We start from the raw sequence: 14,570 nt of genomic DNA on the forward strand, positions 1-14,570 counted from the left end.
TTTTATGAGGTATCTCATCATCTTTTGCCCCTGCTTACCTGGATCATGTAGGGTTTGTTGCCCATTTTTCGGATCTCAGACATGTTCCTCATTTGCTGCTGGACAAGGGATGCTTCAAAAGCTACCAGCATGGAAAGAGTGAAAACACTATAGTACCAGTATTCATCCAGGCACCACAGGCCCACACAGAATACCTGTGAAAAGCAGAAACAAAGGACTTTATGGATCACACAGGATGGCAGCAGTAGGCAACTTTTTGGAAGCCAGGAGCCACACTGAAATATTTTTGAGCAAGAGCAGTAATAAAAACTGAGTAGACTCCCAGCCATTTTTTAAAAAGGAAATCTTAGAGAGAGAAAGAGAAAGAGAGAAAATGCAAAACACATCGCCTTTGTTAGTTTCCCGTTTTAAAATGGCAGCAAATGCCCAACTGCATTTTTTTCTGCAAAGCTGGTTGAAGTGTATCACCCAAAATGGCTTTTGGACCGAATGTGCACCTGATGTCTTAGATTTCCCATCTTTGCACTAGTGTCTATAATAAAGATGAGGTTAGCACAATGATGAAAAACAGAATCAAGAAACCCCTAATGTAAATAGTACTTTAGCCATAAACTTATTATACAAGGAAGGACTCTTTGTCCTCCAGCTTCCCCCTCCCACTCTGGAGGAGGAGATAAATAAATGCCATCCAGAGTTGCTTTGTGTGAGATGGGCGGCTATATAAATGTGATAAATAAACAAAACAAAACAAAAATAAAATAAAATAATACTGGTCCTGCACAATGAATTATTCTAAGGAAGACTAACATAGTGGTTAAACTCTAGAGAAGTTTTTTCATATACCAATGTGGATATTTTTTATTTTTTTAAACAAATGTTTATATAAATAATAATGTTTATACAAGCCTGGCCTCCATCTCATCACCCGCTGGGAGTCCTTCTCCACCCCATCCCACCAAATATATAAAACATATTTTTACACTACAACTCAGTCTGAAACTCTGCTTTACTGGAAAATCAAGACTGATTTAATTTTGATTTGTTTCGATGATACTTTGGTGAGTTGGGCAGCTATATAAATATAAATGAATAAATACATTTACCCCTTTTGGAATTCATATATATTTTATTCCTTTTAATGTTATTGAAACAGTCTTTTTAAGTTTTAGGATAAAATGCAAATGATGTAAATAAAATATTAAATAGTATCTGAAAACTCCATTTGGTTTTCAATCACTCGTTGAAGAACAGTTTGCATAGTTAGGGACAAAATGATCTTGGCTGTTTTCTAACTTAGAAGCCAGTCCTAGGAGCACGGAGTAGGCAAACAAAAAAGCACTAAAATAATCCAAGACTTTTGATTTACTTTGTTTCATCTCTGGGTAAATAAACAATAGCACAGCATCTCCACCAAAAGATGACTATTGTAAGAATTTCATGTCCAAAGCCAGAATCTATATTTGATAATATTTATATTTTTATTTGTAGTTTCTCTTAGTGTGTTTGAAAACAATGAAGCCCTGTACCTTTGAATGTGCTGATTGTAATTTTTTTCTCTTTTTTTTGAAGTTCAGTTCTGCTTTCACTCACTGAAGCAGGAACGTACAGGAATTACATGTATTAAGTAGAATTTGAAAAGAAAAGCTGCCTCACACACGTATGCTATTTTGCTTAACTTCTCTATACTTGATTAGTAAGCAGTGAATTAACTCCTCAGAAAAGTACTGAATTCAGTATGGGCAGGGCACATTTAAGGACTCATCATCAAAAGTACTATCTAGCACACTGGCTTAATTATATAAGAATTAAAATGCAATATACCATCAAGTAAAAACTAGAGATACAATCTTAAGCGATATAATTGAAGAAAAAGACCTCCCCCATATTTACTCTTATGCAACATTTTATTTTAATGGGCTTGGTTCACAAAATATATTTTCAGAGTAGCAAACACAGATGTCCTCATTTGGTGTCCATATTAACTGTGAACAACGCGTGAAAGAACCAGAGTCAGTATTTGCGCTGGGCACAACTAGTTGCTAACCCCTCATCCTCAGCATTGTGATTACAATCATCCTCTTTGCACTCAAATATTTATTTAACTATAAAACATCTTGCTAGTTAAATGTTTATCCCTTCACAGATTTCTAGTCTCCCATTTCTTTGACGCTTCCTGCACTGTCTTGATAAGCAACAGGACCATGCAAATCCTTTGAAAGACTTCAGAATACACAAAAGCACATAAAAGCACCTCTTTTCAAATCATTAAAATAGCTGCCTCTTTTTCCAGGTTCAGGTGGCTGCTTTAGAAGCTGTGCTTGGCTGTCTCCTCAATTTATGAAGAGTTTGCATATTGCATACACATATGGAGACAGCCAGGACCAACTTTCAAAGCAGTCATGCAAGCCTGGAAAAAGGTAAGGCTACTTTCACGACCTGAAATGTCTTTTGAGGGGTCTGCATAGCCCTACCAGCAAGGCTTTCATCCTTTTCTTACGCTATCCTTCCCCAGCTTGGTGTCTTCCAGATGTATTGAATTAAAATTAACAGCCAGGGTTCTTGCAGCATTCTCAAAACCAATATGGCAATGGGGAGACTGCCTTACATACAATTCTAAATTTAAGAGTATTTGGATACTCTGAATTCAGTAAGACAAAGCTCTGTATCTTAAGAAAAAGTTCCATATAACTATATATGGTAGTCTTTTGGGTTCGAAGAAGACATGCTGTTGTGCAGTTCATCTGTGGACATGGAGGTGGCTCTGCAGTCCCAGTCTGGAAGTGCAGAGTCTAGCACAGAGGGGGCACTGGAAGTCCATTGTTGTAGTAACTGTGGCTGCTCATGGTTTTCTATCAGTTTTTGGCAGCACCTGTCTTCAAAGCTGATGGAGGCCTCCATAGCACAGGGCTTGCCAGCAGGTTCTGTCAGCAGCCACAGCTTCTAGTTCCCTTGGCTGGATGTCACAGAGGTGTAGGGTTTCTTTCACAATGTCACTGCAGAGCAACTGGCAAGGCATACAGTGGTCATCCATTCTGATGACGTGTCCCACCCACCGCATCTGGGCTCTGATAATCAGGGACTCAATGCTAGTGGACTCTGCGTGATCCAAGACTTCCAGATTGGAGACATGTCTTGCCAATGAATGCCAAGGATGGAGGGGAGAGCAAGCATGTGAAATATCACCAGTTGTTTGATGTGCCTTCAGTACAAAGTCGAGGACTCACATCCATATAGGAGAAAAGGGATAACCACAGCTCTGTAGACTTTCAGCCTTGTGGCAATATGGATGTTGTGTTAATTGAGCACTCTAGTATGCAGTCACCCCAGTGCAGGGCTGGCCTTGCTGATCCTGGAGTCAATTTCTTTGTCCAATGACCCATCACTCGAGATGATGTTTCCCAAGTATTTGAAGTTGTTTACATTTGTCAGTTGGGTGTCGTCAACAGTGATTTTTGGTTCTACAGGGTTGGTATTTGGCAGGGGCTGGCTGATAGTCAGGCTGAAGAGTGAAGCAGCATCTGAGAATTTGTTCAGCATCAACTGTAGATCACTGTCTTTGTGTGCCAGGAGGGTACAATCATCACCAAAGAGGGTTTCTTGGATGACTGTATGGAGGCACTTCATCTGTGTGTTCAAGCAGCGAAGGTCAAAGAGAGACCATCCAATCAGTACCTGATGAACACTCCCTCCTTCAGACCATGGACAGCACATGACAACATGCAAGTGAAGAACAGTTTGAACAGGACTGGGGCTAGCACACAACCCTGTTTTACCCCACTGTAAATGACAAATGTACCTGACGAATCACTGCTGTAAAATACCTCTCCTGTCATTCCATCATGGAGTAGGTGAATCAACTTCATGAATTTCCTTGGGCATCTATAACATCTCAGAATGATCCAGAGAGCCTCCCTGTTTACAGTGTCAAATACCTTTGTCAGGTCAACAAAGATAGAATAAAGAGGCTTGTTCTGCTCAATGCACTTCTCCTGGACTTGCCTCACAGCAAATACCATGTCTGCTGTATTCCGTTCTGGCCGAAGCCACGCTGTACCTCTGGGAGGTTCCTTTCCAAGACACTGACAAGTCTGTTCAAGAGAATGCAGGCAAAGACCTTGCCTGCAATTGACAGCAGTGAGATACCCCTGTAATTTCCACAATCTGATTTGCTTCCCTTATTTTTGTAGAGAGCCACAATGAGGGCATCATGGAAGTCATTAGGCACCTCCTCTGCAGAAGTGTCAGCCCAGCAGTTTTTCAGTTCTTCCTGGTCTTTGATCAGGCTCGACACATCAGATGACAGCGGGGGGGGGGCACATCCTGATTTAGAAGGACCATAAACTGACTTTATAGTGCTGAAGAACTCTCTTGTGGCATGCATGTCTGCATACCGTTCAGAGCTGCTCACCCTTTCTCTGCCACCACTCGTCCTGCATTTCTTGCAGTTTTGTCTGTACTTTGGACTGCAGGTGCTTAAACTTGTCTTTTTTTGAGACAGATGATGAATCATTCTGTGAGTCTGCACAGGCCTTGTTCTTGGCCTGGAGGGCTACTGAAACAGTCTCATGGTTTTCATCAAACCAGTCTTGATGCACCCAGGTTTTCATTCCAAGTACAGTTGTTGCAGTCTGCGTGCTGACATCTTTAAACTGCATCCATTTTTCAGAACAGGTTCCTACAAGTGGTAAATTGCCAGAGAGTTTTTCATTAAGTACATCTTGGAAACGTTGAACTTGGTCTGGGTCTTGCAGTCTACAGATGTTGAATGGCTTTCTGAGAGTCCTTGGTTGCTTACGATGTAAAGGGGCTATATGCAGGTTGAGGACCGAGCAGACCAGCCTGTGATCTGTCCAGCACTCAGCACCTCACATGGCTCAAGTGATGGCAATGTCTTTAAGGTCACACTGACATACAATGACATGGTCAAGTAGGTGCCAGTGTTTGGACCTGGGATGCATCCAGGTAGTTTTGTACTTGTTTGCAAGTCTGTACATTGTGGTAGTGATGCACAGGTTGTGCTAGATACATTTGCTCAGAAGCAGCAGATCACAGCTACTTAGTTTTCCTACCCCATGTCTCCAAAGGACTCCATCCCAGTTGTCGCTATCTGTCCCCATCCTACTATTGAAGTTGCCCAGAACGAGTTTGTCGCTGGCAAGGGTCGTTCGAATAATCTGGTCCAGCTCCTTGTAGAAACCATATAACTACTGTATGTTAAACGATCCATAATTCCTATTGCATGTAAGAGGAATTGACATTTCTATCTGCATTTATGGGACTCTATTGCTTTACTGGATTTAGCTTATAATATACATCTTTGGTCAATAAAAAAATAATTCAGTTATTTATATGCCTATTACAATTTGATTTTCATCAAATAAACTATAAGCAGCAAGAAGAGGAACCAAAATGATGGTCAGATGTTCTTCTACCTCAACTTAGAAGTAAACTGGATTAAAGAATGGTTGGTTTCCCAGTTTCTCCGCTGAGGATGTCTGAACAAGTCCATATTAGCTAGCCAAATGAAACTGCATAAATGAAAAAGCTTACAAATCACAATAGTCTGGAAATAAACAGTTTTGGATGACAGTAGAATTTGCTTGTTTCTTTATCAATTTAAGAAACAAGCGAAACAAAAAACAAATAGAGCTGGTGTTGTGCACTGACATAGTGTTTGTTACCTGAAAGACGAAGAAAGGAGCTGTTGCTCTCTCTTTGAAGAGCTCCAGGAATTCTGGCACAACCATTTCTGCCCTGTGTGAAAAGCAGAATCCTCATTCATTTTAGCACTCATGTTTTCCTGAGCCCACTCAATTTGCAAAACTTTGAGTTTTGCTGCTTACAACTTTCAGCATTCTCAGCTAGCCTGGGCACTGTTAATCAATTCTGGGAGATACAGCAACATTATCTGGAGAGTCACAGATTCTCCACCTCAACTTTGGATCCTGAAGATTTCATTTCCCTCACCCACTTCCCTCGATGCTCTATTTCCACTTCTGGCTTCATCAAATGCGCTCTTCAAGTGCAGAACTTTAAAGCTTCAGGCACTACTTAATTGGGACGGCTCCTATGCCTCAGTTTCCATTGTCGGGACCATAATTTATCACTATTAATGAATAATTAAGTAATACAATATTAATAACCACGCGCCAATAATTAGAGAAACAAGAATTGCCATTTTAGCTTTCATGACAACAAGGGTCTGAGTTCTTCCTACTGGATGATGTGACTGCATCACAGATTTGTTCCTGCAGCCCTACCTAGTCTGATACCTTCATCTGCATTGGGACTGAAAATCCTATCATTCCCCCTGCCCACATGAACATGCTGGCTAAGGACAAAAACTTGGAAAGTGCCAAGTTTGGGAAAGCTGGGTTATAACTACTAAGAACTGAGCTTTCTTTGTTTTGCCTGAGCCTTTAAGACAACAAAGTTACAGTTATGAAGTGGGAATAAAGGGGGAAATTGCTTCTACAGTCGGCTCAGGAAAGCAGATCTCTGCCTTCAAGAGGGTTAACAGTTTTCTTTTTATTATTTTGATTATTACAAAAACCTGCCTAAACACAGTGGGCCTTTCGGGAGGAGGAGACCGCTCATATAAGTGGATGGATGAAAGAGGCGAAGAGCTCTCTTCCATAAATTCCATATAACTTGCAGACATATAGGATGGGGTGACGGACTACTGGGAACGTAGGCAGGGAGGAAAATGAGTAAAAGCAGGGAGTCAGGATTCATACAACTGCATGCAATGAAGCAAGACTGGAATAAAATTGATCCTTTCAAGATAGAGAGAAATTAATCTCTTGGCTGCTAAGTGTCCATATTCAGCTTAGTTAAGCTACAAATGATAGGACTGTAAAGCTAGATTTTAGGAGCCTTTCAGCAGACATGTGCTTTAGTGTAGATGGTCAGACCATTTATGGAAAGGCAGCACATCAGCTTAACAAACAAATGCAGAAAGAAACAATAAAATATTTTTCACATAATTTTGCTAATTAATAACAGATACCTCCCTTCCATATCAGTCTGAAGATCAATGCTACGTGCCATGCCCACCCAAAAGTTGTTTCATCCCCCAAGACTGTAAATCTGGTACTATATTACTAACAGCCTGTCAATATCTATAGGTTAATTAACCTGAATACTCAGTAGTCAAGAGCTTAAATATTTCTGTCTTGAGAAATTTATGATAAATATTGCAGACAAGTAGTGTGGTCCACTTTTGCTCTACTTACTTGTTAGTGCCATATTTTTTTTCTGCTGCTTTGATTTCTTTATCTTCCTGGTAACCACGAGCATTCTGATAATACTGCAGTGGGTGCTCCACAGGGAATGCCACAGGAAGGAATTTTTTGCTTTCACTTAGTTCACAAAAGTATTTGATTTTTTGGAATTCAAAAGAAAGTACCTCCTGTCCATCTTCTCCCTAGAAGGGATACACAAATTAACTTTCTGTGTGCATGAGGCCAGTTTGGAGATTTCTACCATTATGCGTGACACAGCATGAGGAAGCTGGCCCACCAGTCTCCCTGTTGCAATAGACCAAGGCAAACATAAACATTACAACAAGGGATACAACCCAGCATACAAACCAGCTGTGATTTGCAGCTTTAAAAAGAATGTTAACTAAATAAAGCTGCTAGCCACCAATGAATTTAACTTAATTTTCCTAAAAGTAAATGTTTGTATGTTATCTAACATTCTATTGGCAAGAGGATGTCACTGGAAAGTGGAGAGACAAATTTCACATCCTTCCCATTTATAACTTGGGGTACCACTAGAACATTGTTCCAGCAATATGGTTGCTGCAGATAGGGAGGAATGTGAGTAAGGTACTCCTTCCTTTAAACTAGAAACCCTTTTATGATTGAAACAAGCTCTTTTCTTTGCAGAAGAAAACTCAAGATCCAAGCCATTAATTGCACATTCCTGTCTTGTTTAAGAGATTAGGTCCACATTTCTGTGACACCTTATTTGTTTACACAAGGTACCGCAGTACCAAGTCAAAATCAGCTGACAAATTTAAGTGAGATATAAGAAGTTGACGAGAAAGAGGAACCACCCTCAACTGAATACCATAATTTAATTTCTCACCTGATCTCGGTGGAGTGGTACCAGTTCTGCAGAGCCATTATTTGGAGTTGGCACAACTTTAGCCAAGGTGGCTTTCCTTGGACTGCGCACCTGAAAGAAAAATACTTTGAACAATCAGTCTTCAGAATTTGGATCAAATAAAGCAATATTTAGCATTTACTCCATAAAGTGTTAAACAGCTGCACTTGGGGGGTAGAGTTATATTTGTATCAATTTACTGGTTTTATCTCAACTTGAAACCTTTTTAAGATACAGGTAGGTCGCAATTAGTGCGCATTTGAATAATGTGATATTCAATTTAGTGTGAATTGTAAATTGATACCAGGTCGCTTTTAAAGTAACCCAAAATTCAGTCAATGCGAGGCTAGCACATGTACAGTTGCACCTGGAGTTTTAGATGCTGCTAATCTTTGTGTGTGCAAAATGGATAAAAGATTGTCATTTCTCCATTGAGCTAGAACCAATTACCACATTCTCCCTAGAAATATCATTTTGAATAGTGTGAATTTCAGTAATGTGACCATTTTGTGGGATTCATTAACTGCACTAATTGAGACCTACATGTACTAGCAAACAAGTCCTTTAATCTGTGTTCATCAAAGAGAGCATCCCCTAGGCTCTCTGATGAACAGTGAATAACATCAGGGAGAAGAGTCTTTCTGCAATTGTGCCTCAGTTCTGAAATGCTCTCCTCAAAAGGTGCCCACCTAGCATTAAATAAATGAGCTTCAAGTATTAGCCTATGACTTTATCATATGCACTGACTGATCAAAAATTTTAAGTCTTAATTATTGCTTTGACTGCCTTTGCTTTGGGTCTTAAAGAATCCCTTGGTTTAATATTTTGTATTATAATTAATGGGAAGAGTGTAAGTCACCTGTGAAATTTCTGGAATAATCAGACACAGAATATCTACTAATACTTGAAATAAATGAACTATGATATCAATTCTAGAAAGCAGCTGTGCAAAGCAATGATATCTGGATGCCATAATCTAGTCCTTTTTTCCCTTAGAATACACATCATTTAAGAAGTAGTGAAGGTTTCTTCCACTAGGCCTGCAAATAATAAGGACTGTGCACCTTCAAAATGACCTATCTGGAAAGCTGGAAGCCCTTCTAAACAATGCAGGAGGTTATGGATGAGAAAATAATTGAGGAAGGAACACCACTAAATGACAATAAAAGAAACAGAAAGCTATTGTTTCACGATCTTTCTTTGAATCAACCTATCCTAAGATCAGAGTCATTGTTAGCTACATTCTATTCATGTTTTGTCAAAGGCAAGTGCCCCTGACACCAACAGTCACTTTTTGGTAAATTCAGATTATGACTCCAGTTGGTCTGTAGTCCTACTGCCAAAATCTACTTGTTCATTTTAACCAATATTGTCCATTCCAACTGGTAATAGTTTTCCAGTCTTGGGCAGATCCTGCTCTGTGATTTTGAAGCTGGGACTTTTTTGCAAACAAGCTGCATATGCACCCATGAATTTTCATTTTCTCTTTCAAAGGCAGCAAGTAAATTAAAACCATACAAGGAAAGTACAATAATATGACTCCTGTTAAAAAGGAAGATAAAATCAAATTACTATCATGACCACTAAAGTACAAAGTCTAGTGGTTTGAGGAAATATAGCAAATTTAGCAGAGATTAGATACTACTATGAAACAAAAAGGCTGATCAACTTTCTAGCCTTTGCCAAGAGCACAAGCAGCATCTATCCTGTGCAAATTTCTGTTCTAAACACCACTGCAATGAAGCTTTAACACAGCAAAATCACAAGCAGCAATCATTTTACATTAATTTTCAAGGGAAAAAAAAGGTAGGTAAAAAAAAAATCCTACTTTTAAAAGTCTCTTTGTCACTCTGGCAGTTTGGTCAGCTATTCTCTAATTCCCAAATTGGGCACTGAAATATACTAATGTATACGCTGATACTGACAGACTGTGGGAAACTTTGGAATAAAACTGAGAGAAAAATATTGTGTCTTCCAAGAATGGAAATTTGGGGAATACACAATGTCCACAAAAGCTAAATACGATACCCAAGAGAATTTTAAAAAAGAAAAGATAGAGGTGAGTAGTTTTCATTCAGCAGGTGACCAACCAAGAAAATGAGTGATGTAGTGCTCTGAGATACATTTCCCCTTTTGTTTTGCTTACAGGTGCAAAATTTTCATAAGATCACCACTTACTTTCTTTCTCTTACAATCAGGTGCTCACGTTTGGAAGTCAAGAAAACACCTTGGAAAACAGCTTTCCAAAATAACTACTACTGGGGAAGGGGAGAAGAATCTCAAGACTCTTTCCCATGGAGAAACCCAGAGCAATTTACAAAAATATTGAAAATATGTTAAATAAAATCATAAGAGTAAAACTAACAATTCTTTAAAAACCATTAAAAAAGCTTCATTTTTTTAAAAAAAACAGGCAATCTAAAGTATCTGATTCATGTCAATTACTAGAAGAAAATCTTGACTTAATTCAAATTTAACGAAAGACACATTCATTAAAATGACCACTTCCTATCATATTGTTACATCCCGTAGGCTCCAAAACTTTAACAGAATAAAGTACCTTTAAATACAAACAAAAATCTATTCACCATAATTTGAACACATCAAAACTACAGTCAGGACACCAACAATGATTAAATAAGAATAAGCTTAGAAAAGCAACGCCTCAGCAAGTATGTTGTATGTGTTCCCGCAACAACAGAAGCCTCACGTAGAGCACATACAGAAGCAAGGTACGATTTCCAAACTCCTCTGTATACACTGTGAGTTAAATCCCAGTCGCTTCACAAGGGGTTCACAAGAGGAAGTTTCAGTCTCGTAGCATTTGGATTTGAGAAACAGCTTCACTCTTGGCACTCGTTAAAGAGAGAAGCGCAAAGTCTGGCTACCTCACCAGTAAGCCCAGAGCCCCCGTGCAAGGAAGTGGGAAGGGACGGTTTCCAGACACACCTGAGCACCGACACCTCTTCAGAAAGTAAAGCGTGCTCAGGAAACATTTGGGGGGGCGGAGGGGGGATGGGAAGGCTGCTCCTTCCCACCTCCCCGACCTGATCTTAGAAGCCCAAGGCAGAGAAAGCCACGCCAACCTGGGCGAAGGCAACACGCCCCCGCCCCCGCGTGGCCTTTGGGTCCCCCGCTCCTTCCGCGGCGCGCGACTGACCCAACAGCAGTAGAGCAAGCAGTGGACGTTGACGCTCCACAGGCCGGCTAAGGCCGTGAGAAGGTGGACGACCCCGATGGCGGCGAGGAAAAGCAGCGCGGCCTCGGGGGTTTCGGTGCCGGCGGCTGCCCCCCAAGCCCAGGCGCAGGCGCTCGCCCCCCAAAACCACAGCCAGAGCGGGTAGAGCACGCAGAAGGGCAACACGGTCCCCCATAGCAGACGCGACCGCCGCCGGTATGGAATCACGTCCTGCACCAACTCGTCCCCCGGCCCAGGACCGGCCTCCGCTGTTGCCGCTACCATCCTTCTTCCGGGAGCCGCCGCCGGCTCGCCTCGGTCGCGCCTGTTCCACTTCCGGGGTAGGCACGAATGAAGCGCGCCGAGCGAGCATGCTCGCGGCCTGGGCGGTAAAGGTGCGCATGCGTCGCCTCTTCGCAGCGCCGGTCGAGCCAACGCTTCAGCCTCACGCCCCGCATGAATGAGCTATACACGTGGCTCTCCGCGAAGCGATGGCGTCGTTCCAACTACGCTTGCGCGAAACCGCAGGGCGTTCTCTCGTGTCCTGGTCGCTGGATTTAAACCGCACCCCCCGCGGCTCGTTTAAACATGCGCAGAAGAGGCCCCGTGCTGGGGAGGGAGCATGCGTGTTGGGAAGAAGGAAGAAGCCAGTGTGTCTTTCCAGAGCCGAGGGCGGCATGTGAGTGTGACCTCTTTAAAGCTCTGCTCCAAAGCCCTTTATCTGATCAAGGGAAAACTCCGCTTTTCTTCCTTCCTCGGGGTTTAATTCGCATTCTCAATCCAGAAGAATTACCGTCAGGATCAGATCAAATATGCACATAATCCGGAGACCTGTTCCCCGCAGGTGCCAACCTGGTCGGTTTCGGAAGCCAGGAGAGCGGCGCACGGCGACTCCTTAGCTACTGCTTTCCGACACTTGCTGCGTTATAGGTGACGGTAGCGTGTCATCACAAGTAGCAGCCTTGCTGGATCTCCTTTTAAAGCTGTCTCAGTTGGTGACCTTTACAACCCATGCAGTGGACGGTGATGTAGGAAAACTTACGCAATAATACATTTGTTATCTTTTAAACTTTCCAAGTTATGAGACCAGGTGTTTGCAACCAGCCAGGGACAGCAAAGGGCAAGTTTGTGGTGTGCACCTGGAGAGAGACTGAATGCTTTCCGTAGAATTAAGCCTCGAAGTCCCAATGGAGGGGAAAACAGTTGTGTTCTGGCAGGTCTTTGGTGGGTAAACTGGGCTAGCTACTGAATAGTGTTCAAATCGGTTAGAAATAGTCACGTTCATGTATTTTTCATAATGCTTTAAAGCAGTGTTATCCAAACTTGGCCACTTTAAGATGAGTGGACTTCAACTCCCAGAATTGAGCTGAAGTCCACTCATCTTAAAGTGGCCAAGTTTGGACAACACTGCTTTAAACGTATATTAAACATTTTGGCATATCTTTTTATTGTTATCTGATGGAAAGGCAGAGTATACATTCAGGATTTTTTTTTTTAAACGTGTCTCCCTCCCAACAGGCAGGCGGCCCTGGAAGTAACCTTGCGGTACTGCCACAAAGAAACTGAGCAATATGGCCGGTGTGTTGCTGCTAACCCTTCCTCCTGGCAGCAGGACTGTCACCAACTCAAACTCGACATGGCGAAATGCACATCATCCCAGTAAGTTCCCCCAGGCTGGAGTGCTCTTTTGCCTTTGTGGGGAGTCAGCTTTGATTAATTGAGGGACGCTCGCGCCATTATCCGGCTGTAGATTTCATAGCAGGGAATGTATTGTCAGAGCTGTTGGAGATGTGATCTATCTGTACGTGCCTTTTCCCAGCCCCATATGCATCTGGCATGTTGAAGTACACTTTTACATTGATATTAATTCAGCATACCAGCAGTGACTTGAGTGGGCATGCTGATTACCTGTTAGGTCAAATCAGCACATCAGTGGGTTTTAAGTCTAGGCGGTTTAGACAGTTATTGGTGTTGTATACGTACAGACTTGTGACTGGAGAACGTTTTTTTTTTCCCTCCTTATTCCTGATTTCCCCAGGCAGAGAAAAAAACTAAGGTCTACTTTCTTTCTCTTATCTTCCACTGGTTGCTAGTGCTCTTATGTAGATCACTGCTCTATAAAGTGATGATGATGGAATAGGAAGGGAGTCACGTTTGTTTACAACCTTCTGCATAGTAACAGTACGTTGGCAGGTAGAAAGATTTTCAGTGAACAGTTCAATGACTAGTATAAGGCTGTGCAGAGGTCTGAATTTGAAGAGCAAAATGTCATCCGGAGTGCCCTTGTGGGTGCACATATCACTTGAATCAAACATGATTGTGTGTCTGCTGTGGGGACAACTACATGACTGCAGGGAAAAATGGAGTTTGGGATATTCCATACGCCCTTTAAATTGCATTCATCTGTTTGAATCTGGATCTCTGCACAGCCCTAGTAAAGTATCAGCAGAAGAAAGATCAAATCTATTGTGATGAGTTACAAGAAAATCTGGGAGAGCTACATTAGGTCAGGGAACATCATGATGAGATTTGGAAGAAAATCTTTAAAGGAGGGTTTGTGGACAGAATAGGAAAAGGGAATTGCTTGGGGGGGAAGTGTCTGCATTTCCAGTTGTTTTAATAAGCCTTTATATAGACTGTTAAAAGCACAATATCCCTGGAAGGTGTGGAGGGAATGCTAAAATACACATCTTGACATCATGATGCAAGCCCTGCAATTTTAGTATCTGTATCCAACATCAGGACCCAAGTACTTACAGGCAGGGTTTGCATTGTGACATTTTCCATTGCTATGACTAACCTCAGATGCCTATGATTTAAAACATTTTTTGTTCATGATGCATTGTAGACTTCACATTTAAGTTCTTGAATGTTGTTATCCCCATTTTATAGATATGGGGATGATATATATTAGCTTCTCTAAAATTGCTCAGTGAATTAACAGCTGAAGTGATGTTGGAGCAGAAGGTACCTTGTCTTCTGTGTTTAGCTATTGCAACTTGCTAGCTGTCAGAACAATATATTCCATCATTTTTGCTAAGTTCCTGCCCTGTTGTCTGTCCATTTTTTCCTATTTATAAATCTGTGGGACTTTTATTATAGCCCAATTATTCAGAAGATTCGCCAAGACTGTGCTGAATCATTTACTGCATTTGAGCAGTGCCTTAAGACAAACCAGAGTTCTTCAATCAAATGTTCTGAACACCTCCAGAAGTTTCTCCTCTGTGCTGACCAGGTGAAACTGAATACATAAGGTTGGTGCCCCTAAATGTTTTCCAGT

General features: G+C 41.5%; 2 protein-coding genes across 7 annotated transcripts in view; one reads left to right on the forward strand and one right to left on the reverse strand.

Moving 5' to 3' along the window:
* ATP13A1 (ATPase 13A1) overlaps positions 1-11,705 on the reverse strand; it is a 35,917-nt gene extending 24,212 nt beyond the window's left edge. For both annotated transcript variants that reach the window (XM_007421412.4, XM_007421411.4), the window contains exons 1-5: positions 11,273-11,705; positions 8,095-8,184; positions 7,236-7,426; positions 5,682-5,754; positions 39-194 (exon numbers count right to left, since the gene is read on the reverse strand). In XM_007421412.4, the coding sequence (XP_007421474.1) occupies positions 39-194; positions 5,682-5,754; positions 7,236-7,426; positions 8,095-8,184; positions 11,273-11,575 (813 nt within the window). In that variant the 5' untranslated portion in view covers positions 11,576-11,705. The remainder of the gene's footprint in view (positions 1-38; positions 195-5,681; positions 5,755-7,235; positions 7,427-8,094; positions 8,185-11,272) is intronic.
* The window catches only part of CHCHD5 (coiled-coil-helix-coiled-coil-helix domain containing 5), a 31,737-nt gene continuing 28,868 nt past the window's right edge, over positions 11,702-14,570 (forward strand). For 2 of the 5 annotated variants that reach the window (XR_015795658.1, XM_015889404.3), the window contains exons 1-3: positions 11,706-11,969; positions 12,809-12,949; positions 14,393-14,544. Coding sequence is in view for 4 of the 5 variants with exons in the window: in XM_015889404.3 (XP_015744890.2) it covers positions 11,782-11,969; positions 12,809-12,949; positions 14,393-14,543 (480 nt within the window). In the remaining variant the exon portion in view is untranslated. The other 3 variants (XM_025171873.2, XM_088137905.1, XM_088137903.1) reach the window with 3 other exon arrangements.

Source organism: Python bivittatus, unplaced genomic scaffold (assembly GCF_059951505.1).
Source record: "Python bivittatus isolate LINGU-HERP-01145 unplaced genomic scaffold, Pbiv_v1 ctg000220_np1212, whole genome shotgun sequence".
Taxonomy (NCBI): Eukaryota; Metazoa; Chordata; class Lepidosauria; order Squamata; family Pythonidae; genus Python; species Python bivittatus.